Source organism: Gossypium hirsutum, chromosome D13, assembly GCF_007990345.1.
Source record: "Gossypium hirsutum isolate 1008001.06 chromosome D13, Gossypium_hirsutum_v2.1, whole genome shotgun sequence".
Taxonomy (NCBI): domain Eukaryota; kingdom Viridiplantae; phylum Streptophyta; class Magnoliopsida; order Malvales; family Malvaceae; genus Gossypium; species Gossypium hirsutum.
This window is the reverse complement of record NC_053449.1, coordinates 8,544,977-8,571,199: the sequence shown is the minus strand read 5'-3', so window position 1 is coordinate 8,571,199 and position 26,223 is coordinate 8,544,977. Positions and strand designations below refer to the sequence as shown.

At 33.3% G+C, this 26,223-nt stretch overlaps 2 protein-coding genes and 1 pseudogene across 2 annotated transcripts; 2 read left to right on the top strand and 1 right to left on the bottom strand.

The window, feature by feature from the left end:
- The first annotated feature begins 587 nt into the window (after window positions 1–587).
- LOC107918769 (protein ASPARTIC PROTEASE IN GUARD CELL 2) lies at window positions 588–2,367 on the top strand. The gene has a single exon (XM_016848352.2). It carries the CDS (start codon window positions 707–709, stop codon window positions 2,129–2,131), a length of 1,425 nt encoding a protein of 474 aa, XP_016703841.1. The 5' UTR covers window positions 588–706; the 3' UTR covers window positions 2,132–2,367.
- A 2,913-nt stretch (window positions 2,368–5,280) lies between these two features.
- On the top strand, window positions 5,281–13,195 carry LOC107919414 (pentatricopeptide repeat-containing protein At1g52640, mitochondrial-like; annotated as a pseudogene).
- Window positions 13,196–14,609: 1,414 nt separating this feature from the next.
- LOC107918735 (DNA damage-repair/toleration protein DRT100) lies at window positions 14,610–16,812 on the bottom strand. Its single transcript, XM_016848322.2, has one exon. The coding sequence runs from the start codon at window positions 16,585–16,587 to the stop codon at window positions 14,803–14,805; it is 1,785 nt and encodes a 594-aa protein (XP_016703811.2). The 5' UTR covers window positions 16,588–16,812; the 3' UTR covers window positions 14,610–14,802.
- Between the last annotated feature and the right edge of the window lie 9,411 nt (window positions 16,813–26,223).

Sequence of the window (26,223 nt, the reverse complement as noted above, 5' to 3'; positions counted from 1 at the left end):
GTGACCCTGGAACAAGTATGATACAAATTCATACAGAAGAGTGTAATTGAACTAAGAGTGAGTTTGGATGGGTGGTGCGTTTACCTGCGGTTAGTGTAAAAACAGCAGTAGCGGTGAGATTAGATATTGTAGCGATATTGTAGCGTGAGACAAAAAGTAAGCTAAACGTACCGTACCGTACCGCACCGCACCCAATCGCCCATCCAAACCCACCCTAAGTCGAGCTTGAACTTATCAAGATTCGAGTATACATAAACATATTTAAAATGAAAAGTTCCATAAAACTTATGAGTTGTACAAGCCAAATATTATTAAACTCACATATAACATATTAAATTAATCTTTCATTTATCCTCGTGCATTAACAATATATCAAATACTAAACTTGTAAATAGTAATCAATTAGTTGGGTCAACATAACACCATAGATAAAAAGCAAAAAAGAAAGAAAGTTGGAAAACAAAGATAAATTTATTTTCCCTCTTAAACAGTGTTGAAACTCTTGATGATCAGTCCAAAGACAAAACTACAAAATACCAAAACAGAAACCGCTTTAACATCAATTTCCAAACCCCACATGTCCTTTTTTTCCCTTCTACTCACCCCTAAGTCTAAACCCGACTCAAATAAATCCCCTCGCACCCCCCCCCTTCAACCATCAGTACTACTATATCGGTATATCCTCCAACACCATAGCTCCTCAACCATGTCGTTAGTAGCAATATTAGTGACGATACTGCAATTAGCTCTATGCAGCATCGCCATCGCCACCAACTCGTTCCCTGACTTTCAACTCTTGAACGTGAATGAAACACTCACAGGGACGAAAATGTTTATGCCCCTCGGATTATCAGAAACCGATGATCATCGGGGGAAATGGAGCCTGAAACTTGTCCATCGAGACAAGTTATTACCTCCCATCGATTCCTCTACTTTGCACAACCATGGCCGCCGTTTTCATGCACGTATGCAGAGGGACGTTAAAAGGGTGGCGAGCCTCCTCCGCCGTCTCCCCGGAAAAGGAACCCACGACGGTGACGCGGCTTACCAGGTGAACGATTTTGGGTCGGATGTCGTTTCGGGAATGGACCAAGGGAGTGGCGAGTATTTCGTGAGAATCGGCGTTGGTAGCCCACCGAGGAGTCAGTATATGGTTATTGATTCGGGTAGTGATATTGTTTGGGTCCAGTGTCAGCCTTGCAACCAATGCTATCGACAATCCGACCCAGTTTTCGACCCGGCTAACTCCGCTTCTTTCTCCGGCGTCTCTTGTGGCTCTTCCGTTTGTGACCGGATTGATAATTCGGGTTGCAATGCGGGTCGGTATTGTCGGTACGAAGTTATGTATGGTGACGGGTCTTACACGAAAGGAACCCTGGCGCTTGAAACGCTCACTTTTGGTCGAACGGTAGTTAAAAACGTGGCCATCGGGTGCGGGCATGTTAACCGGGGCATGTTCATCGGGGCAGCCGGGTTGTTGGGCCTTGGAGGTGGATCCATGTCACTTGTGGGTCAATTGGGTGGCCAAACAGGTGGTGCATTTAGCTACTGTTTGGTGAGCCGGGGCACTGACGCATCCGGGTCATTGGTATTCGGTCGTGGAACAATGCCCGTTGGTGCCACGTGGGTCCCTTTGCTACGCAACCCGCGGGCCCCAAGCTTTTACTACGTCGGGCTTTCGGGTCTCGGAGTAGGAGGCGTTCGGGTGCCCATATCCGAAGATGTTTTCAGGCTCACCGAATTAGGCTACGGAGGAGTCGTTATGGACACTGGCACTGCTGTGACAAGGCTCCCATCCTCGGCTTACAACCCCTTCCGTGACGCTTTCATCACGCAAACAACTAACCTTCCTCGTGCCTCCAAAGTGTCCATATTCGATACGTGTTATAACTTATCGGGTTTCGTCTCAGTTCGGGTCCCGACAGTATCATTCTATTTTTCGGGTGGGCCAGTCCTGACCCTACCCGCAAGGAACTTTCTTATACCTGTTGATAATATGGGAACTTTCTGTTTTGCATTTGCTCCCTCTGGTTCAGGACTTTCAATAATAGGGAACATCCAACAAGAGGGGATCCAGATTTCCTTTGATGGAGCCAATGGGTTTGTGGGGTTTGGCCCCAATGTTTGCTAAGTTCAATGATGTAAATGTAAAGTAATAGTGATGAATTTTGCTAGACAGTTCTTAGAGGTTTTTTTTTCTAAGAAAAGATGTAGTAGTGTTCAAATATTGAATTTGGGGTTTATGTCAACTGAAAATATAATATCAGGTTCAATTAAATATATTTATATAATTATAAATATGAGTCTTGTGTATTAATAATGTCATGTGATACTTGTCTTGTCTTATAGTTAATGGTTTTGGTTAAAGTTTTGCCTTTTTCTCTTTAATGTAATTATATGTATGTATTGTGATTTTGTAAAGTTTATACAAAGGGGCAAATGAGGTAAAGGAAAAAGAAAAAAGAAAAACAAATATAAAGGGTATGCAAGAGCAAGGGTCATATATACCTAAAACAGTCAAAATAATCATTAAAAAAAGCTATGTTTTACTTTGATATTAGAGCATCCTTTTACAGGGGATGCGCATTATTAAATTTGATTTGATTATAAAAAATTAAATTCAAAATTAATTCAATTAGAATAAATGTGGATTCAAAACTAATCCCAATAAATAACTTAGAAATAACCTCAAGTTTAAATTTTAAATATAAATTACCTGAACTTAAAATTATTTCAACCCAAAAAACTCAGATACGTAAGGAATCCTAAATGGCACTTTTACGGCATGAGTAGAGGTAGGGGGTGGGGTTTGGGTGGAAAATGACATTGATTGACCGCCACATTGCTGATTTGCCCACCATCTTTTTTTCACATCATCTTAACCCAAATGGAGATTCCTTCGGCTGTCTTTCTCACAAGGGTTTTTTTGTGTGTTGAAATCGTTAGAGAGGGAGGCCACACCACTTGCTAGGCCTTGTGTTAACCCTAAGTTGAGCAATGACTTTTACAAAGGCATCTACTTTTCCTTTCTTTTCTTTCCCCTCCCTCTTTTGCAATGTAAGATTTTGAGATGCCTTTCTATTGCTAATGGATGTTTTCATGAGCAAAGCCCGCACTTAAATGACCTGTTTTATGGTTCAAAATAATAAAAAATCATTTTTATTTAAATTTAATTATACAAGCATATAAATATTAATATAAAATTATTTATATATTTTATTAATTATAAACAATAAAGCGAGTCAGATTAAGTTAACCCAAAATTAAAAATATAAATCCAAACTCTAACTTAAAATGAGTTGACTTATTCAACTCATGGACACATCTAATTACTAATCTTCAGCAACAAAACTATATATCATGTGAATTATAATATGATATATTGATACTTAAATTTCATCTTTTCTTACTTGATATTTTAGAAAATGATGTCTTTGAACTTGTTAAAACGTGTAATAGAAATTTAAGATGAAAGCAATTTGGAGGCCCCCACAAAAGTAAGAATTTGTTTTGGTGAAGTTGATGAAAGATGAGGGAATCAACAAAAGCTTTAGGCAGCAAAATCAGGATCCACCCTTGGGGATATACCTGAAAATATTTTCCAAACCCAAAGCTAAAACAAAGCTTCCTCCCGCTCCAGTTTTTTCCAGTTAAAATTTGTTTTAAGTCTTTATACTTTTCGTATATTTATAATATTATTTATTTTTTTAAATATAATCTCTTTGCTTTTATTTTAAAGATTTTGATACAAGTTCAATTATTAGCACTCCTAGATTTTTTTTATTAAGTTTAAGTTTATTACAATGTCTTTTTTATATATGGCTATTAAGTAAATTTTTTTTATTTTAAAATATCACACGTATTTAACAAAAAAATAATATTAACAAATAAATCGGTCTGCCGCTCTTGGCACGGGTTTGGTCTGCCGATTGGCACGGGTAATTTTCTTATTTACGTCTCTTTTAGGGTTTTGTTTTCTTGTTAGTCTGCGCTGGATTGTGGGAGTACAATGGAAGATGCGATGGCAAATCTGAAACTGTTGGATGATGAGGAAGAAGTGATTCATGAAGTTACAGGAGAGGAGAGTTTTATCTTTCAGTTTTGCCTGGTGGGTCGGTGCCTTACAGACAGTGTGGTCCATTTTCCATCTTTGCGCAATACTATGGCGGATCTTTGACATCCAATCGGGGGGATCTGTATTACGGAGGCGGGGGAGAAGAGGTATCTGTTTCAATTTTTTAATGTGATTGATTTTGACAGGGTTAAAGCAGGAACCCCGTGGTTTTTCAATAACCACTTACTTATTCTTCAAGAAATACCGGAAGGGGTAAATCCGGCAACAATAGATTTAAGATTTACGGAGTTTTGGATGCAAGTCCATGGTTTACCACCGGGATCGATGAATGAATCGATGGCAAAATAGTTTGGGAATTTTTGTGGGGATTACCTTGAGTATGATACGTCTTTTCCAACATTGGGATCTTAGACTTTTTTGCGGATAAGAGTTCGCCTAGATGTTACTGCTCCATTAAAACGGAAAAAGAAAGTTCTGATCAGAAAGTCTCTGATTGTGTATGCTAGATTCAAATATGAGAAGCTCAGCCTGTTTTGTTTCATTTGTGGAAGATTAGGTCATGGGGAGAGTTTTTGCCCTCTTCGATTGCAAATTGAACCTTCCAAAATAATTTTTGGTTGGGACTTATCTGTGCGTGCGGCGTCAAGACGTCGGAATACAATGGAAAGTAGATGGTTAAGAACAGCAGATGGGACATTGTATGTTGCAGATATGGGTGGACATTCCAATCAAAGTAGTCTGTTATATGGGGAGAAAAGGTTAGGATGGTCTTCTAGGAGTGCGACTGAAAATCAAAACATAGATCATAATCTGGTTCAGTTAGGTGCCGAATGTTATAGTGGGAGTAACAGAGATCGATTGGGGTTTGATGGTGGGGATGTTCGAATGGGGAATGTTGGAGATGTGGATGGGTCGATGGAGTTGTTTTCTAATGAGGAGGAAGACCCTATAGTACTCTTGGAAGGCAAGAAAAGGCAACGTATAATGGAGAGCTCGAGGTTGCCATTGGAGACTATTGGTGGATCAGGACATAGGGATATTTCAGCTAGCTCTGGTGACCAGAGCAGCCGAGCTCAATGAAAATCTTAAGCTGGAACGTTCGTGGTTTGGGGAGACCGCGAATTGTTAAGAGGCTCAGGAATAAGTTAAAAGCCATAAATCCCCAGATTTTGTTTCTTATGGAAACAAAATTAGATTCGAAAAGGATGGAAAGGGTATGGATGAAGTGTGGTTTTGAAAACAGTATCGATGTTGGGGCTACTGGTACGAAAGGGGGACTATTGCTGGGTTGGAAAGGAAATGATCTGGTGCAACTTAGAAGTTTTTCCTCGTTCCATATTGATGTAGAAATAAATGATGTTGATGGTGGTGATACTTGGAGGTTTACAGGGTTCTATGGGCATCCGGATAGAAGGTATAGAAGAGAATCGTGGAGTCTACTTCGACAGCTAAGTCTTGATCAATCTACTCCTTGGGTGGTTATGGGAGATTTTAATGAAATTATGAATTCTTTTGAAAAAAAGGGTGGACGTTTACGATCGGATCGGCATATGAAGGAGTTTTGTGAGGCCTTGGAGGAGTGCAATCTTAAGGATCTAGGGTTCACAGGAAGATGGTTTACATGGGAACGAGGACATTTTGCCTCGACAAATATCAGGGAACGACAAGACCGGGGAGTTGCAACGTTAAGTTGGTTAAATAGGTTCCCCGTATACAGGGTTGAACATTTGAGTCATTCTTTTTTCTGATCACTGTCCCATTCTTCTTGATTCGGTGGGTATCGAATGGTACAAGGAGGATAGCCATGGTAATGACTTTCGGTTTGAAGCTAAGTGGTGTCTGGATAATTCTTTTGAAGAGCTGATTTCAAAATGGTGGGGTGAAAACTTTGGTAGTATTCTGGATAAATTAGGTAAGTTGGGCAGTCAAATTCTCCGATGGAGGAAGTTGAATGATAAGGCGGACAAGAAAAAAAGACTGGATTTAGAAAATCGACTGTCTATGTTGTATAAATAGGATATTTCCGATGAGGTGCTGGCAGAAATTACGGAGACTCAAATAGGACTAAATTTAGAAGCGGACAAAGAAGAACTTTTTTGGGAACAACGTGCGTGGGTCAATTGGCTAAAGAATGGGGTTTTTCACATGATTATTGAGGGAATATTTTTTTAAAATTTAAAATGTCACAACAGTAAATTTTAAAAAAATAGCAATGTTATCAATTGAACCCAATTTTTTTAATTCGAAAAGAAAATAGAAATTAAATTTTAAATATACAATACTATTTAATAAAAAAATTAACTGAAGCATGAGTCAGAAACCATTGAAAAGTAATTTAAACGACTTTTTAGTATTTATAACCATTTCTTTTCCTAGATATTTTAAAAATAATTTTTTTCTAAAAAAAGTAATTTAAGAAAATTAAGTGATTGTACCATACTCCATCTTTTCTAACAAAATTCCACAAAAATGGGTCCTGTTTTTTCAATTATTATTTTTACTATATTATAAAGACAAGTGATACCATTCTAAATTTGTTTATGGAGATTTTTTACTTCTTGCTTCATAGGTTGGGTCAGGCTGGGTCTAAGTTTGATATAGTGGTGATCATGTGTCAAACCAGGCTAGGCCTCAACATAATTTTAGGCTTAGTCTTTAGGCTTAGGTCGGCCTGGCCTAAAAAAATAGACTTAAATTTTTGTCTAAGCTCGACCAGAATAAAAAGGCTAAAACTTAAGTCCGGCCCGGCACGTCTGTATTAATTTTTTATATAAAAATAAATTTAAAAAATATAATATATCAAATACACTCAAAACATTAAAATAAATATTTCCCAATAAATTGAAAATAATTTTTTAAAAAGTATTTAATATTTATGCTTAAATAACATTAATATAGATGCAACTCAGTATGCAAATGCCTCTAAAATAATAGTAAAATTAACAATAAAACAAGAGTTATACAATATCCAAATAATAACAATAAAATAGTAGCAATATAATAACAAAATGGTAGCAAAACAATAGAAACAATAGTAGGTTTTTTTTTTTTTGCAAATTCGAGTTGAGCCCAAGCCAAAAAAGCTTACCTAAGGCTTGAACCGTTTAGAAAATGGGTCTTTTTTTTACCAAAGCCCATTTTTCAAGCTTATATTTTTGTCCAAACCCTCCCACTTTTCAGACGAGCCTTTGGGTCGGGCCGGGTGACCCAACCCATGATCAGGTCTAGCTTAATATTAATATACTTTATGTTTGCCTAAGCCTGTCTATATTTGCAAAAAGACTAACCCAAGCTCATTTTAGGCCCATCCATATTATTTTTAAATTTTTAAAAATATTTATATTATTTTAATTTAATATTTAATAATTTTATATATTTTTCATTTATTGAATTTTTTTATATAGTAATCTTAATATTATTTTAATGTTTACATTAAAGTAGTACTATATATTTAGTATAAGTTTATTTTTTAATATGTTATAAATTATATAATATATAATGATAACATGATATAAAGTATTATAAAATTAAAAACGGGCCGGTCTAGCTGAATCTTAAACATTCAAGGGCCGACCTATATTTTAAACAGACCTAATTTTTTTACCCAAGCCCATTTTTCAAGCTTAATATTTTTACACAAACCTTTCTAAATTTTAGACAGCCTTCAAGCCGTAACAGATAGCTCGACTCATGAAGTTCTAGTTGGCATTAGACAAGATAATAACCCATTTAAGATAATTATTTGTCCACTATAAGTGAAAAAAAACAAAAAACAAATGGGTCTAAGACTAGTAGGCTTTCAAATATATATTTCATCATTTTGTTATTTTAATCTTTTATATATATATATAAGAGTATGAATTTGTCGAAACATTTGAATTGAACAACATAATATTTGTTGTTTATTATATTATTAAATTAGTTTTTTTTATCCATGTAATTTACGAGTTAATTATATGTATAAATAAAAAAATTGATTGAGATTTTAAAATTTATATTATTTAAAATGTACAACATTTACTGTACTGAATATGTGGATGAAATTAAGTGATTGTATATTTTAAATTAATTATGATTAAATTTGTACGAATAAAATATTTCAAAATAAACATAACATTTACAGTACTGTGGATGAAATTAAGCATTTTTCAAAATTTATTGATCATTGATTGCAATATATTAAAAGGCACAACATCTATACTATTAATGTTTAAATAGATATTCAGGATAGGATTGTATCATTGTAGAGAAATTAAAATATATTGTGAAATTCTTGTATTTAATTTACTAATTGCATTTTTTAATAAATTTACATTAATATAAGTTTTTCTAAATAAAAGTAAATAATTTAATCTTTTATTAAATATAGGTATAATTTTGAGAGTAAATTAAATTTTGCTTTAGTTATTGATGTTAAATTGAATATTAAATAGTCAATGAAGGACTAAATTAGGAATTAATCCGTTAAAATCAAGGTTTTTTTAAGGAAAATGTCTTACCAAAATTTTTTCCGTAAGATATTTTCTAAATTAATAACACTCTGTTCACTATCAAAGAAACAAAGAGGGAAAGCTTTCAGAGCAACAAAGGGGAAGCTCCCTTCACTGTCGAAGAAAATAGTCCCTTATATTCTAATTTTATATTTTTTATGATTAAGTCCCTGAACAAATTTTTACTATTCTACAATTTAATTCCTCAAAAACAAATTTTCTTATTCTACAGTTCAATCTTAGACCTCATTTTGTTCAAATTTGCAAAATAGTTCATTTTCTAAAAGATTTAGATTTTATAATTTAGTCCTTACAACTAAAATTGTCAAAATTTCCAAAAATTAGTCCTTGATTTTTGAAAAGTTAAAATTTCATATTCCGTTTTTCAGAATTGTAAATTCTCAAATAATGTAAATTAATCCTAAAACTCAAGTTTTAAAATCTTTACAATTTAACCCCCATAGTTTCAAACTTTACTATTTTATGCTCAACTTTCCAAATTTTCATATTTCATAATCATATAATTTAGTTACTACATCAATGTTTCCGATTTCACTACGCAAACCCTTAGAATTCGAAAATTTACAAATTTTACAATTTGATCATTACTTTAATTTTTATCAAATTAAATCATTTTTCAACTTACTCATCCAAATAATATTCAAAATAAATATTTACCAATTTCAACTTAATTAAACATAAATTTATATTCCCTAATGTACGGAATTAATAGTCAAGCTTAATTAAGTAAATTAAGATTAATTAAACTAAAATATGATTAATTAAAATATACATAAACTTTATGAAATAAACTCAACTAAACAATGAAAAGATAATAAAATCTTAAATGGATGATTGTTTTGTTGAAAACAACTTTTATGAAATATTTTCAAGAAATCTGCCAAACAACAGAAAATATTTTACACAAATTCATCCAAACACTAGAAAATATTAGTTTTTCCAGAAAAGTAAGTCGTTTCTAGAAATAATTTTACTGAAAACTATTTTTAGTGAAACAAGCGGAGCCTAAATTTGACGTGAAAGTAAAAGAGTAAAAGAAAAAAGATAGATTTAAAGGTAAATGAACATTTGCATTATTTTTAAAACATAATCCTAAAAATTACATTGATAAAAATTTTGCAAAATCTAATTTAATGGATGAAGAAAAACTAAATAAAAAAGAAGAAGAAAAAACTATAAAAATTAAATTAAAAAAAATTGTATATACGTCATTTGTCGTAATATAAATACTTATGTATCTTTATATATTTGTACGATGCAGGGAGTAATAGTATTTATTAAATTAACTACTTTAAATATTTTATTGAATTTTTATATTAAATAAAAATCATAATAATATAAATGCTTTATTCGTTAGTCCGCAAATGCGATATTGAAAACATCATAAAAAGTCAACATAAATTGTTAAAATAGAAAGAGAATTGTATATTTAATATTGTAGCATGGAATAAATAGAAAGGTGATGGTATTGTTGTTCCTTGGCTTGCTTTCAATCCCTGGTATTATGATCATAAGAGATCTGTTCATGGGCTAGGTTTTCCGTCCGACCTCAAAGGTTTTTCCAGAATTTGGGAGGATTTGGATAAAAATATTAAGCTAAAAAAAATTAGATCAATTTAAAATATGATTCAAACTCAAGCTCAAATAATCAAGGCCTAAGTTCAATCCTACTTTACTGTTTTCTATGTTTATAGCATATAAAAAATTAAATATATAATAATGTATAATATTATAATATAAATATAAAAAAATGTTAGCATAGATATATAATTTTAATAAATGATAAATTATTAAATATTAAATAAAAATAATAAAAAAAAAACTCAAAAATTAGAATTTGGATTTTATTAAATGAATTTATATAATAGATAACTTTATATAAAATTTTATAAACAATACATTTATATAATCTTATATATTATAATATATTTATATTGATTATATATTATTCACGAACTATGGTCACAACAATTAAAAAAAATAAAAATATTTGCATGAATGGTTTAATAATAATTATGAATTTTTTTATTAGCACTAAATTTAAATTATTATTTTATTGATGTTCTTATTTTGCATGAAATGTTTGGATTTGAAATTATTTATCTATAATATGGTAGTAATTATAATTTGAAAATATTATTATTTTGGAATTCTTAAATAAGTTAATATATTTTTATTATGTACAATCGTTCGAATAATAAATTTTAAAAAAGTACTTAATGTAATAAAAAAAATACATGATTTAAAAATAATGTAAGAAATTAAACATGTAAATACATCTCACATTCTAAACTAATATATTATTATCTTGTAAATATGATAATAATCAAAGGCAACTCAACCAACACTTTAATTAAGGCCCAAACTTTCCCTTTTACAATCGCAGAAGATCCTTTTACTTTTGTAAATAATAGATTCCCATATCTATTATCTAAATTTACAGATTCAAATTTTATAAATTTACAAACATCTAATTTGCTGGCCGAAATATAAAAAAATATATATCCTTTTTTAAAAAAATTACAGAAATAAGGTAAAATTTTAAAATTTTACAGGAATAGACCGATTTAGGTAAAATATATTGCTGGAAGCGCTTTCTGCATGTCACCAGTAAAACGCTTCCAGCTAGATGCGTTTTCAGCATATTGACAAAAAATCGCTTCCAATTGGTGTCACCTATTAATGTGGCCACCCTTATATTTTTTTGTTATTGTTTGTTGTCACCTATTAATGTGAAAATAAAACTTATAAAGCAGTCATTTATATAAATCTAAAGTCTTATTTCCCTTGTTTTCTTAAGTAATCTTATATTATCTAGACCTGATTTGTAAGTTGTATTTTCGCACTAATAGGTGATACCAAAAAATATGAAAAAATATACGTGAGTGCTTCCAACTGAAAGCGTTTTTCTGTCAATATGTTGAAAACGCGTCCAATTGGAAGCATTTTACCAAAATCGGCCCATTCCCATAAATTTTCAAAAATTTAACCTATTTCTGTAATTCTTTTAAAAACATGATGCTTTCGGGAATTTTAGTCCAATTTGCTATCATACGAGGTATTCATCGATCAGACCTGCTCCACTCTAAAAAGAAATTTATGCTTGGCCTGACCCACCCAAATGGTATATTTTACTGTTTAAAACTGATAATTTTTTTTATAAAACTGAATTTCCATTTCCCCTCCCTTCTATTAATTGCTTCCCTCTCAAGAAACAAAACCCTTAGCTTTGTAAGTGCGATTACAGTGAAGATCAAATGGTAGGCTCTTTTTTTTCCCCACTTTGAATTTTTATTTTAATTTATTTTTCCTGCGTGCTTTCATTTAGTTAGACATCTAGCAATATAGTTCCTTTGGTTTGTTTAATTAACAAGCTATAAATTTCCGGGTTTCCTTAGTAGAAATCTTGTCACAGTGATACAAGCTACCGTATTTTGGTTTGTATTAGGAAGCAGCTAACCGTTTGCTATCATTTTGGGATTTCTTGGTATCTAGATATAGCGAACGGTTTGAAGCAAACCCAGAAATTTTCTGGCTTGTTTTTAATGCTTATTGTAGAGCAAATTTGCTTGGTGATGCTATCAGCGCTTTGATTGAATAGTGGAGTTTGGAGGCCAAGGGTTATTTGATAGATTTATGCATGAGTTTGAGCCTTGTGCAAAATAGTTACAGCATTTTTGGTGAGGGGTTGGAGAGATATTGGTGAAGCTTGCCAGGCACGTAAAGATTTTTGATGAAATGGTCCAACTAGGTTGTGCCATTGATGTTCTTGCTCATAATAGCTTGTTGGAAGCCTTGTGCAAAGTTGGTTGCCTGGATGAAGCTTACAAGGTGTTTGAAGAAATGGGTTTGAATGGGATTTGAGCCAGATGCTTGTAGTTACTCCGTTTTCATTCGTGGATATTTTGAAGCCGATTATATTCAGGGTGTTCGATAGAATGAGAAGATACAATCTTATGCCAAATTTGTTCACTTAAAAGTGCATCATCAAACAGTTTTGCAAGAAGGATAAAACTGATGAGGCTTACCAGCTTTTGACTGAAATGATTGGAAGGGGAACCGGTCCAGATACATGGAGTTACAATTCCATTTTGGCTTATAATTGTGAACATTCTGACGTTAATAGGGCTCTTAGATTAATTTTCAGAATGCAAAAAATTGATTGTTTGGCAGATAGGCACACTTGCAATATGTCATTCAAGTTGCTTATCCGTAACGGAAGATTGGATGGGGCAATAGAGTTGTGGGAGGTTATGGACGATTAAGGATTTTATCCTCCAGTCTTAACTTTTGCTGTCATGGTTCATGGTTTATGTAACAAGAGAGGTTGGTTAAGGAGGTGTGCAAATATTCTGGGATGATGATTGATGAGGTTATACTGTATACCTCCATATGCATCAATGGTTGAGTGATTGAGGAATAGGTTGTTGTGGTTCGGAATTGGATTAGTGGAAAGTGTTAGGTACTTGCAAACAAGATGGAAAGAAGCACTTCTTGCTCAATACTAGAGTTAACAAATGCAATGAGAGGTGAAACAGCCTATAAGAGAAAAAGAAGTGACGAACCGGAGCTTGAAAGTGAATAACAAGGACCTTGCTTTTCAGTTTGATGCTTCTCAAATATAAAAAGTCAAATCTTTAAGTTCATGATCGATTTTCTAGTCTTATGCATGAATTGATTTTCATACCACTTGTCTTTATTTTCACCTTAATGCATTCTCTGATATAAGAAACTTGCTTTACAGATCATTGAATTAAGCATTCTTCATTTGTAGATTGTACTTGTGGTGGTGTCTAGTTCTAAACAAACACCTTTGTGGAAATTCAGATAAATGATGCAAATTTGGAAAATCTTCTGGTGTTATAGTAGATCATATGAAAAGTTTTCTTAGCCAAAAAAAGAATGCAGTGAAGTTAACTCTCTGTTATTTGCAGCGATTAAATTAGAAAATCTTATAAGGAAGCTAATTCAGATGCGAAGGGTGTTACAGGGGTAGACATTTCTCACTGTTGTGATTCAGATGGTTTATATTTACTAACCTTTTGTTACCAAACATTTCATTTATGAAGTTTAGGTTGCAAAGGTGGTGAGAAATGGAAGTCTATGTCAAAAGTTCTTTATAACCAATAATTGATGATTTTATATTCATTTTTCATTAGAGCTAGCATATAATTAATTTTTTGAATTATAAATGATGGGGTTTTCACAATGATAAGCCAAATTGGAATTGTAACTCCATGTATCTGGAGGAGGCTAACAATGCTGACAATTAAAATAAAGAAGTGAGGCTTCATTCACCATTTTCTTAAGAGCTGGCATTTGATGTATCTGGTGGTCGCTTGGTCTTTCTTTTATCATATATGCTGAAAGGTGACAGGTGAATATAATTTAATTTGTTATTATTTTAGGAGGATGGAGGTTCAGAGAAGGAAACATCTGCTGCTGAAAAATGAAGCTGAACAAGTATTAGCTGATAATTACTCAGTCGCATAGTTGTGTAGGGGTATTGTACATTTTTTAGTCCCCTTTAGGGTAATGAATTCTAGATTTTTTTTTTTTTTGGGGGGGGGGGTTCAAAAAAAGGTGCATTTCATTCATAAACTAAGTAGCAAGTCTAAACATGAGATAATTAGCTTTATCAACTAATACAAATGAAGCCATAAAAGATAGCTTGGATCACTTCCTTTCCTTGCTAATGCATCAGCACAACGGTTTCCTTCACGAAGAACATGCAACAGTCTAGTGTTCTGGAATTCTAGTTAGATGTTGGGGGGGGGGGTTTGACAAGAATCTTTTTTTCTTTCTTTGGAAATCATGTTATATTGTCTTCTTTGACATGTGAAGGCTAAGGCAAGTTTCTGCTTTAAAGTAAAAGCTTCAAGAATTAACAGTATTGATGATAACAAAAAATGATCTTTAGAGGTGGTCCTCAAATTTTCTTGTGTCAACATGTCTGAAGACAAAAGTGTTCATTCAGAGCATTGATTGTCTCAATGTAATGGTTATGCAAAGCTGGCAGTAATAAAAAGATAACTTATTTGTACTTAATTATCTTTGGTAGAGTTAAAACTTTATATTGAAACAATGTATGTTTCCATAATAGTAGTTATTAATTAAATTAAGCTAGAAATTACTAAAGCAAAAAGGTAAGAAAAATGTAAGTAGGTGCTGTAAAAACATGAATGTTTCTACTTTGGGCAGATTTGAGTCAGCATTTCACTGACTTGTCTCTTGTTTCTTTCCCCTACAAGGTGGCATTGGCTTCCCACATAAGCAGAGATTGTGAGCATAAGCAGAAGCAGGGAAGATGTCGTAAGGCCGACCTTGTGGGATCTCTCCACATAGTCTATTTGCCCTGAAGCTTGCATGTCTCATAAACTTAATACCCAACAAGCTAGTTGGGATTCTTCCAGTGAGCCTGTTGATGGAAAGATCAAGCCAATGAAGGTTCGCCAATCGTCCTAAACTCATCGGTATGGTGCCGGTTATCAGGTTCCTCGAAACATCCAGTCTTTCGAGTTCAATAAGATTCGAGATTGAACTTGGGATCTGGCCAGCAATCTTGTTGCTTCCTATATTCAACTCTTTCAAATTCAGCCCTTCGGAGAATTCCGGTATCGTACCGGAAATGAGATTATTTGACACATCTATAACCTCCAAGAAGCTGCTTGTTCGGTTATTTAAAATGCTCGAGAGAGACCCGCATACCTGGTTCGAATGAAGATCAATAGAGGAAATCCCATCTGGAACTTTGAGTTCTGAAAGATCAAACTTCAGCAGGTTATTTGAAAGCTTCACCTTCTGCAGACTTGTCATTTTTGTGAAAAATGTTGAAATGCTCCCAGTGAGGAAATTATTGGACAAATCTATGGAGCTCAATGAATCTGGCCTTGTAAACCTTGGGAGGCTTCCTCTCAGTTTACAACCAGCTAAATTAACATCTGAAAGCTGTCTGTCTGTGATCCACTTAGGAACTGTCCCCAAACTGAGGTTGTTGAAAGACAGGTCTATTGACAAAAGTGAAGGAATGCCCCTGTTGGAAACATCTGGTAAAGGATCTGAGAATCCATTTCTGGATAAATTAAGGGACCAGAGATTCTGCAATCTTGAAATAGATGCTGGAATGTGACCTATAAACTTGTTGCTACTCAGTGAAAGGCTAGTGAGGGACTTGAGATTCCCAACCTGCTCTGGGATAGTTCCAGTTAGCAGGTTGTGGCTCAATGACAGATATGATAGGCTAACCAAGTTGAACATGGAAATGGGTAAGTGAGCTGATAATTGGTTATTAGAGAGGTCAATAAAGGTAATGTTTCTAAACTGTCCTAGAAATTCAGGGATAAAACCAGACAATGAGTTGAAGCTGAGATCAAAAGACTGCAAAAGGTGTAGATTTTTTAAACTAGCAGGGATAGGACCTGACAAGGAATTTCTCCCTAAATTTATCATCCCAAGGTTTCTCAAATTTCCTAAGCTTGGAGGAACGGGTCCCTTCAAATGGTTGCCAGCCAATGAAAGTGTTTGGAGATGGGATAATAGGCCTAAACCTGAAGGAATGTTCCCTTGAAGGGAATTGTCTTCCAGGACCAACTGAGTAAGCCTGGTTAGCTTGGAAAAGCTATCTGGGATTGGACCTGTAATAAGCTTCATCCCGCTTATGACCAACACTTGCAAGAATGGTAGACTACCCAGGGAAGAAGACAAAGTACCCTTCATGTACATGCTACTGTCTTTTACAGGCCCTTGGAATGCCAATGTAGTGACCCTCCCAGCTGGATTACATTGAACACCTTCCCAATCTCCTTCACAACAATCCCTTCCAATCCATGAAGAGAGAATCCCTGTTGTGTCCTTGACAATTTTGGCTTTGAAAGCAAGAAGGGCAGCCCTATCAGCCTCTGAGCAAACACCTGGTGAGGTTGTTTCAGCTAGTGACAATGGAAACACTCCCACAAGGGAAGAAATGAATAAAACGTCAAAAACCCATACCAGAATCTGCATTTTGGGAAGTGGGTCTTGATCAAATCAAAGAGATGGTTGAAAAATATATAGGGTTTTTCCTCCACTGGATCTGACAAGAGGAACAAAGAAAAGAAAAGAATATATATCCTACCATGAAAAAAGTAAAAATATAAAAGTTTGCAAAGCAGACATGGGGCTTTTTTGTTCTTATATTTTTATTCACGTAGACAATAAGGTATAATGATGAAAACAAAGGTAAATAAAAGATTGAAAGAGTGAAATGTGAATTCTAAACCATGTTCCCCCATTCATATATATAGTAGCACTAAACAGAAGAAGAAGAATTATGAAATCTGCTATGCCTATATCTCAGTTTAATGATTCTCACATGAGGATTTGTGACCGTTTGATGAATCACGTGGATCCTAATTTCATTTCGAACGTTGGAGCGCAGCTGATTCAAAAATTTCCTTTCACCTTTATGGTGAATCAATTAAACTCCTTTCAAGCTTAAAGTTCACACTTTTTAATCTTTTGTGGATTAAATTTAAAAATTCAATTTTAAAATATTATTTGAACACTCAAAATCCAGTTTCTTGGGGGTTAAAAGTAAAGAATTTGTTACTATTTTGTGCATGTTTTGACACCATTTATACTCGTGATAAGGGCTCCCCCATGCATTCATCACTAGTATTGAAAGTAATCACATGTGTATTCAACGTACTATTGAATTTATTTGAGTTGATTCATCTACGTCTAATTATGATTTTAGTCCTCTCGGGATTTGGTCTTTGACACAATTCTATTTGATAACATGATTCTTTTTCTAAATAAAACCTTAAATATGGTTAATTGGATTTTCATGTGAAATCCCAAAACATCTCTCGCAATCAACCCTTATTCATTCCTCATTCAACAAATTATTCAATCAAACAAATAAGTAAAAGAGTCGGACAAACGTAATCATCTAAAAGAAACATAGAGATCGGAGATTAGTTTCCAATGGTGGTGATGAAAGCAATAAATCTTTAATAAAAGAGACAAATGTAAATCACTATTGTATCTGCCTTAAATTATAATTAAAATATTTAAATCATAATTATCTTCTGAACTTAGTTTTATATTGTATTTAGCCTTCTATGCATTATAATTGTTTTAAATAATAATACAGGGTTAAAATGGTAAATAGACTCCAAATTAAAATTAAGTTTTAGGGACTAAAGTTATAAAAAAGATGGATGGGAGGGAGTAGGCTATAAAACTAGCGTGAAACATAAGAAGATTTCAGATGAATGGATCCTTTTCCTAAATGGGAAGCTTACTTTATGGTAATTTGAAGTTGGTAATGAAGGTGGTTTTCAACTTTTGTTGTTTATTTATCTAAATTTTGCGACCAGGGAATGTTGGGTTGTAGCTTCGGCTAGGCTGTTGCTTACTCATTTTGTCGCTTCCACCTCCTTTCGGTTCAAAAGCATCTATTACAAGCTGGGAATACTTCACAGTTAACAGGACACCAAATTTGTGTTCAATTTTGTATAATATGTGGTTTTAGAAATAAGTCATCCGCTTCCTTTTTATCGGTCATTTCGAGTTCAAATCATTTTAAATATAATATTTAAATTTAGAACTTACATCGTTTAGGATATTTTTGTTCGAATTTTTATAATAAAATTGGATAGATATTTTACTAAAGAAATTGATTGAAAAAGGACGTGTACATAGATTAATAAGAGAGATAAGCAAAGCATAAATTTGGAGACAAAATGTTGTGGTGATGTAAAAATGTTGAAAATGTTAGAAAAGTTTGTCAACCAAATCCAATCATTCTTGAAATTTGATTCCTTCTATTTTCCTCTCTTCAAGTCACATCTTCTTCACATTACCCATTCATTCCCCTTATTTAATTTCTTCTGCACCCATCATCTCCACTCTTTTTTCTTTTCATAAAATTGTTAATCTCACACATCATCTTTTAAATTTTTGTTGCAATTACAAAAATAAACTTAAATATTTTGAAAAGGTTTCTGTGTCACATTATTTTTAATTTGGGTATAAAGGTAGGGTCCTTTTTACAAACAATGCCACCATCTTTTTCATTTGATTAATGGTGAACCAATTTATTACAAAAACTGAAAATATAATATTTACAATTATTAATGCCAAAAAGCTTAAAGGCTTGAAAATGGCCATTGAGTCCACTCCCTTCACATTCATTTTCTAGCTATTTTGATTAATTTATCCATAAAAAAAATTTATGGATATTAGTTGTCATATGTTGCTTTAAAGCATAATCAATGGAATAAAGAAAGGAAGGAAAGCAACATAAAGAGGAAATAAAATTAATAATTGATGAATCATCAAATTGCTCCTCATTTTTTACTTTCTTGATTTTCTCAATAATTAAAATATGGATATTATACATTCATTATGACAAAATCAATTTCAGCCATATTATTTTCATATATTCAATATGTATGATGTTTATTGATGTGAGCTAACGCTGTCCTATGATCTATGTGTGTCCATGTTAGTTTGTTTTTTTTTATTTTACAGTTTGAAGGTTTCATTAGAAGAGAAATTGAATGTTCTAATTGATCTTTAATGAGTTCATGAAAGTGGTAGTAAACCGTGAGGTTTAGAGTTTTAATGTTCAGGGTTAGACTCCACATTATGGAAATCATGTCCGAGTTGCCTCTAGATTTTTTAGTCAAAGGATGCTTTGTAATGCTTGATTTGGATTATATCAATGTAGTTATTGAAATTGTGCTTAAAATGTGAGTATTTTAATTTTAAAATATAATTAGTTTTAATTCTTAATTTAAAATTTAGTTATGCTTTTTTAAGTTTATGCTTTGGTTTTCTAATAAATTTTCAATCGGGATTTATCACTTGGTTTGAAACTCAAACGAAGATTTTATGTATATGTTTATAAATAGACCCAAACAATTAAAGAAAAAAACTCGAATTAATTTATGAACAGAAATGAAAATATTAAAAGATACGAATTCATACAATTATTTTAAAAAATACATTCAATGGATTTAATATTTAAATCTCTCCTTTGAAAAAAAAAAAGAAGATTATGATTACTTTAAAAATATAGATTTAAATTAGTTTGGTTGATGTAGGCTCTACATTCTAAAATGCATAGCTAAAAACCTAGTGATTATACATATATGAGCAACCCCTTTAATGCAAAAATGCAATTTAAAACCATCAAGCTTCCTTAGTTGATTATGACCTGTATGTATATAAATTGACATACAACGGTGATAGGTCAATATGTAATTGATAGTGTGCTGGTTTTTCAAGTTTCAGGAATGCGAAAAGATTGACTGAATTTAGGGAGGGTTGCGGTGATTGCGCAGCAAAAGAGCAAATGACCCCACACATGGAATCGACAATCTTGACTGACCCTGTCTCTGCTATATGTGCTGAACAGGGTTGGGAATTTGCAGTCCCTAAGTTGATGTTTTTAGGATATATTTATTTATTTGGTGTCCCAGAATTTCCAATCATACAAAAGAAAGTTCAAAATTGGTTGATTCAGGCCCCTACTGTGTTTTTGTTTGTGTGGGGGGGGGGGGTCCAAGCATGTTGGATGACATGGGATCAGTCATGATTGGGAACATATTGACCATATGATCATGTGAAAGTGTCTGTTTAAAGATTGTCCGTAGCGGCAACTTTTTAAGTTCGTTATACCGACACATGAGTAAAATGCGAGTAAGATTACTTGCTGATACACAGATGGAGTAGTGGCGTTTCAGGACGATTCATTACGAGGTATTTCGTGGCAAGATGTAACAAATCTAAAGAAAGCTCAAGCTTATTACTGTCAATTAAAGGGCAAGCCACCTGCAGAGAAAGTAGAATCAAGTTTCAGTTCTGTTGCTAGAAATAACTAGGGGTAAACTAGAGGTGCTCATGGGACGGGCGGCCCGGTCCGGCCCGATGGCCCGCCTGAAATATGGGAGGGTTTGGGTAAAAATATAGGCCCGAAATATGGGCTTGGGCAAAAAAAATGAGGCCCGTTTAGGAAACGGGCCGGGCCTCGGGCACCGCTTTTTTGGCCCGGGCTCGGCCCGGCCCGGCCCGATATAATAAATATTTTTATTTTTTATTTTTTTAATTTTAAAATATTTTTAAAAATTTTTTAATTTTAAAATATTTTTAAAATACTTTTAAAATCTTTTTTTAATTTTTAAAATAAGTTTTTGGTATTTATTTAAAAAATGGGCGGGGCCGGGCCTAGGACCTGGGCCAAAATTTTTTATGGGCCCGCCCGAACCTGGCCCGACCCGGCCCATGAGCACCTCTAGGGTAAACGTTCGATCGAATCGAGTGAAAAAATATTAAGTTAATTGAGTTGACAAGTCTCATTTTATCATCTTAACTTGATTTGAAATTTTCTCTAATCGAGTTAAGTAAAATGAAAATTGAGTCAACTTGAATCAAATGGAATTGTTCGAGTTAAATTTTAAAAAAATTAAACATGTCAAACTAAAAATCTTGTTACAATATAACTAATTTCATTTTAGAGCACATTAATTTGAAACTATATATTTTTTAAAACTCTCTCAAAGCAAAAAAAAAAGAGAAAACAAATGATACTTTACTGATAAACTTGAATAATTAATTTACTTATTTAGGTCCTAAAAATTATTATTTTAAAATTATTTTAATTTATTTATATATTCTTTAGATATTTTTCATATTTTTAAATTTTTATAATTTTTTAAAAATATAAATTTTGGATTTTTTATAAATATTTTGCATTTTCAAAATTATTTTAGAATTTTTTGTAATTTTTGTCGAGAGAGACCAAATTGCTCATTTTCAAGATTCGCAGGGACCAAAGGTGTATTTACACCAATCCACTATTTGAGTTACTAGAATTCTAAAATTTAACTTTACTCGAACTTAAAACTCAAATTATTTATTTGAGTTTACTTGAAAAAACTGAATAACTTGAAATTCAAAAAAAAAAATTCAAGTCAAATTGTGTTTTGCTCACCCTTAAAAATAACCCTCAAGAATCAAGGTTGTAGGAAAAAAAATTGTAATACCCTAAACTTGGCCTAGACGTTACGATCAGATCTGCAGAAGTTACTACAATTCATTTGAAAACCCAGAAATTATTTAGGCTTGTAGAAATAACACCGGATTTTAATGAAAAAAATTCCGGTTTCTTTTAGGTGAAAGTATCCTTATTATTTAAGTCGTTAATTTTGTCGACTAAATTTGTATTTACGAAACGCTCTTGTATGCAGTAGAATTCTAAGTTAAAATCAATTTGGAAAACACAAGTGGTATTTTGAAAATCCAACATTTCGGTGATAATGAAATTTTAATTTAAAAACGATAAAAGGTTTAAAACAACAGATAAAAGTCCAAAACCAAACAGTCTCAAAATGCTCAAATAGTCCAACAAAACCAAAACAGAATAAACCATATTTTAAAATAGCATAATTAACAAAAATGTTTAATCGAGCTCTCGTCGCACCGACCCATTCTAAGTCTGGGGGTTACCTGAAAGTAAACAGACAGATGTGAGCTTTCAAGCTCAGTGTGTAACTTATAAAAAAACAAACCACAGATTTAATTTCAGACATGCTTTCAGATTTCAGTCAAACATATTTCATATATAGAAAAGGAATCAGAACATATCAGATGTAAATTTACAATCCTACCTCCATCCACTACACACCATCTTCAACCATCCCTACACACCATGTTGACACCATTTTTTGGATGAAAACGAGGTCGACTTGGGTTTTGGAAAATGAAAACGAAAATGGGAGTCGCCACCGATCCTTTTTGATGAGGTGTGATCGGATCACCTTGCAAAGCGGTTGTTTTTAATAAACGATTTAATTTTATTAAAACAACGATTTTGGTCCACGAAATTCAGAAAAATGGGTTTGGGAGTTGGTTACGCACGAGGAAGGATTAGCACCCTCGATACGCCCAAAATTGGTACCTAGTTGATTACTTAATGTCTTAGTGTCGAAAAACTGAAAACTTTAATGAAATTTAAAATACGATCCTTAAAAAAACTCGAATGGCATGGATTAAAATTCAAAAGGATATTTGGCAATTTGGATAAACGAGAAATCGAAACCCAGCACCTTAGGGCACGTTCCTCGAATTTCCAAACGCAAACCATTGCCTTATTTTGAAATTTTTGAAGGGGTATTTAGCTATTTGGTTGAATGAGAAAAATCGACACCCAGCACCTTAGGGCATGTTTTCTCAAATTTCCAAACGCAAAACATTGCCTTGTTTTGAAATTTTTAAGAAGGATATTAAGCCATTTGGTTGAACGAGAAAAATCGACACCCAGCACCTTAGGGCATGTTTTCTCGAATTTCCAAACGCAAAACATTGCCTTATTTTGAAATTTTTAAGAAGGATATTAAGCCATTTGGTTGAACGAGAAAAATCGACACCCAGCACCTTAGGGCATGTTTTCTCGAATTTCCAAACGCAAAACATTGCCTTATTTTGAAATTTTTTTCTTTTTTGAAATATGATATTAATATGCAAAGTGGAATAATAAATATGATAATGTGAACAAAAATAATATGAGCAAAGACAAATCATTCATGTATATACAATAACAAGTAAGAAAAATTAAAACATTAAAAGAAAATTATGGACATATAAATAAATAAATGAACACTAAGTAAACAAGGATAATAAGGAATAAAATAAATAAAGCTATGAAAATATGAAAATATATGTAAGTATATATATGTATACTTTATATATTTATGTAAAAGAGAAGAACTATGTATGTATAAACATATTATGTAAATGTATTCACGTGTATAAAATATAAAAACATATCTACATATTTTAAAATTATTATATAAATATAAAAAATATATATATAAGTAAGTATATACATATACGTATGTGAATTAAAATATGAAAAGTATATATGTATAGGTATATATATATGAATCATAATATAGAAAATACATATATAAAATAAATATTTTAAAAAATGAAGAATATGTAAATATATATATTTATGAAAATAAAATACATATATATAGATATGTAAATATGTACAAAAATCATACAATATACATAAAAAATGTAGGTATGTATATAAGTATATATATATATAAGCAATTATAATAATAATAATAATAATAATAACAATAATAATATGAAATTTATTAAGAAAATAAACAAACTAACAAAAGGACTAAACTAAAAAATTAAAACAAAATTCGGGGTTAAATCTAAATAAAATCAAAGGGAAGGGACCACATTGAACACGCGAATAACATAGAGGGGCTGGAAGGGAAATTTTCTCTTCTCCTCTAAAACGCATAGCTTCAAAGGGGATTAAATTGAAATCTAAAATAAAATAAAGGGATAAATTTAAAGAAATAAAAAAAAACTAATTGCGGAGGCATTAAAAAGCGGAGGGGCTAAAAGCGCAAATAGCCCATCCAAGCATAACACGCGGATCCTTCAGGCGGGTCGGGTTGAAATCCGAGTCAAGAGCAAAACGGCGCCGTTTTGGTGCCTGAGAAGGCTGCCCAAAACGACGTCGTTTTGGAAGCCTATTTAAGCCAATTTTCTAAAAAAAATCATTTGCCTTGTTATTTCAGAAAAAAAAAACTTAAAAGTTCTCTCCCCCTCCCCTCTTTCAGTCCAAACTCCGGCCTAAGGTCCGGCCAGGGGCCACTTTGCCGGCCGCCGTGCGCGGCGGCGGGGAGGCCAAAAGTCTCTATTTTTTCCGCCGAATGGCCTCCTCGTCCTCCTGATCGCTCCGACGTCGGTAAAAGAGGGTAAAAATGCCTCCTTTCTTGTTTTATTTTTGTATTTCGAAATAAATAAAAAAATAAAAAAGAGTGACCTTTTATTGCTTTTTTAATCTTTGTTCTTCAGATTTCCTCTTTTTTTTTTAAGAAGAACCCTCATTTACAATGAAGATATTTGACTTTTTTTTATAGCCTAAGTTACATGTTATTTTTACTATTTCTCTTGCGTTTTCTGTTGTTCTTGCGCGTTTGCTCCATTTTGCAAGTGATTGACAGGCAGGTGGGCGAGTTGGTGGCGGTGGGTGGTGTCAGAAGGGCAGGTGGCCGTGACTTGCGGCGCTGGAGGCTGAAGACCTAGGTGGCTAGGGTTTCTTCTTTTTCTTTGATTTGGTGTTGGGCTGCTGTTGGGTTTGGGGGTAGTTGGGTTTAATGTGTGGGTTTTGGGCCCCGAGAAAAAATGGGCTTGTACAGCTGCCCCTCTTTGCTTGTTGTCGTGTAACGGGAACAGAGCAAAGACTAAGAAAGCCCAATTTTGCCCGGTCTTGCCGAGTCTTGACTTCTTGGTGTTTTTCTTCTTCAGGTAGTCATTCCAGTCCACTGCGTCTTATCGCTTCGATCTACTCCACTGCACTTCAGAGAGATATGACCTATAGTTTCAATTCACTCTGCTGCAACTTTAGGGGGATGAGATTTTGGTTCTTCGATCCACTCCATTGTAATATCAAGGAGATAGGATTTGTAACTCGTAACTTTTGGAAAGTAAGATTCGTCATTGTGGCTTTAATCTTTTTAACTGCAATGTCGGAGAAACAAGATTCACCAATTTGGCTTTAATCTATTCCACTGCATCGCTTGGGGCGTAGGATTCGCTGTTGTAGCTTTAATCAAGATTCACCGATGTGGCTTTAATCTTTTAACTGCAATGTCGGAGAAACAAGATTCACCAATTTGGCTTTAATCTATTCCACTGCATTGCTTGGGGCGTAAGATTCGCTGTTGTAGCTTTAATCAAGATTCACCGATGTGGCTTTAATCTTTTTAACTGCAATGTCGGAGACACAAGATTCACCAATTTGGCTTTAATCTATTCCACTGCATCGCTTGGGGCGTAAGATTCGCTGTTGTAGCTTTAATCAAGATTCATCGATGTGGCTTTAATCTTTTTAACTGCAATGTCGGAGAAACAAGATTCACCAATTTGGCTTTAATCTATTCCACTGCATCGCTTGGGGCGTAAGATTCGCTGTTGTAGCTTTAATCAAGATTCACCGATGTGGCTTTAATCTTTTTAACTGCAATGTCGGAGAAATAAGATTCACCAATTTGGCTTTAATCTATTCCACTGCATCGCTTGGGGCGTAAGATTCGCTATTGTAGCTTTAATCAAGATTCACCGAGGTGGCTTTAATCGTTTGAATTGCAAACTACGGTTTCTTCGATCTGCTTCACTATCAGTACAAGAAGGCAAGATCTGCTATCTTCATTGATCTGTTCTCTGGGGAACATGACCTGTATAATCCATTTGATGGACCTATTTATGCCTAGTGTTTAGGATGTCATGATTAAAATGAATCAAAATTTCCTAACTAGATGTGTATGAATGATATTTGCATGAATGCAGAATGTCATGAGAATAATCCATTTTTTAATGTTTGAGTTGTTATTGCTAATTTTTTTATCACTGACGTGTTACAACGCCTTCTTGCTTGGCTGGCATATCCAAAGAAACACTTAATCAGATTGCCCCCACTGCAAACCTCCAAGTTCAATCCACTAGGATGCAAAATTTGTACCATCATTCTCCCACTGTAACTTAAGGGTAGAAAAATATGGTTTTTTCTTGATCTTCTGCTATCACAATTCAAGGATATAGAATGTGAAACTCTTTGGT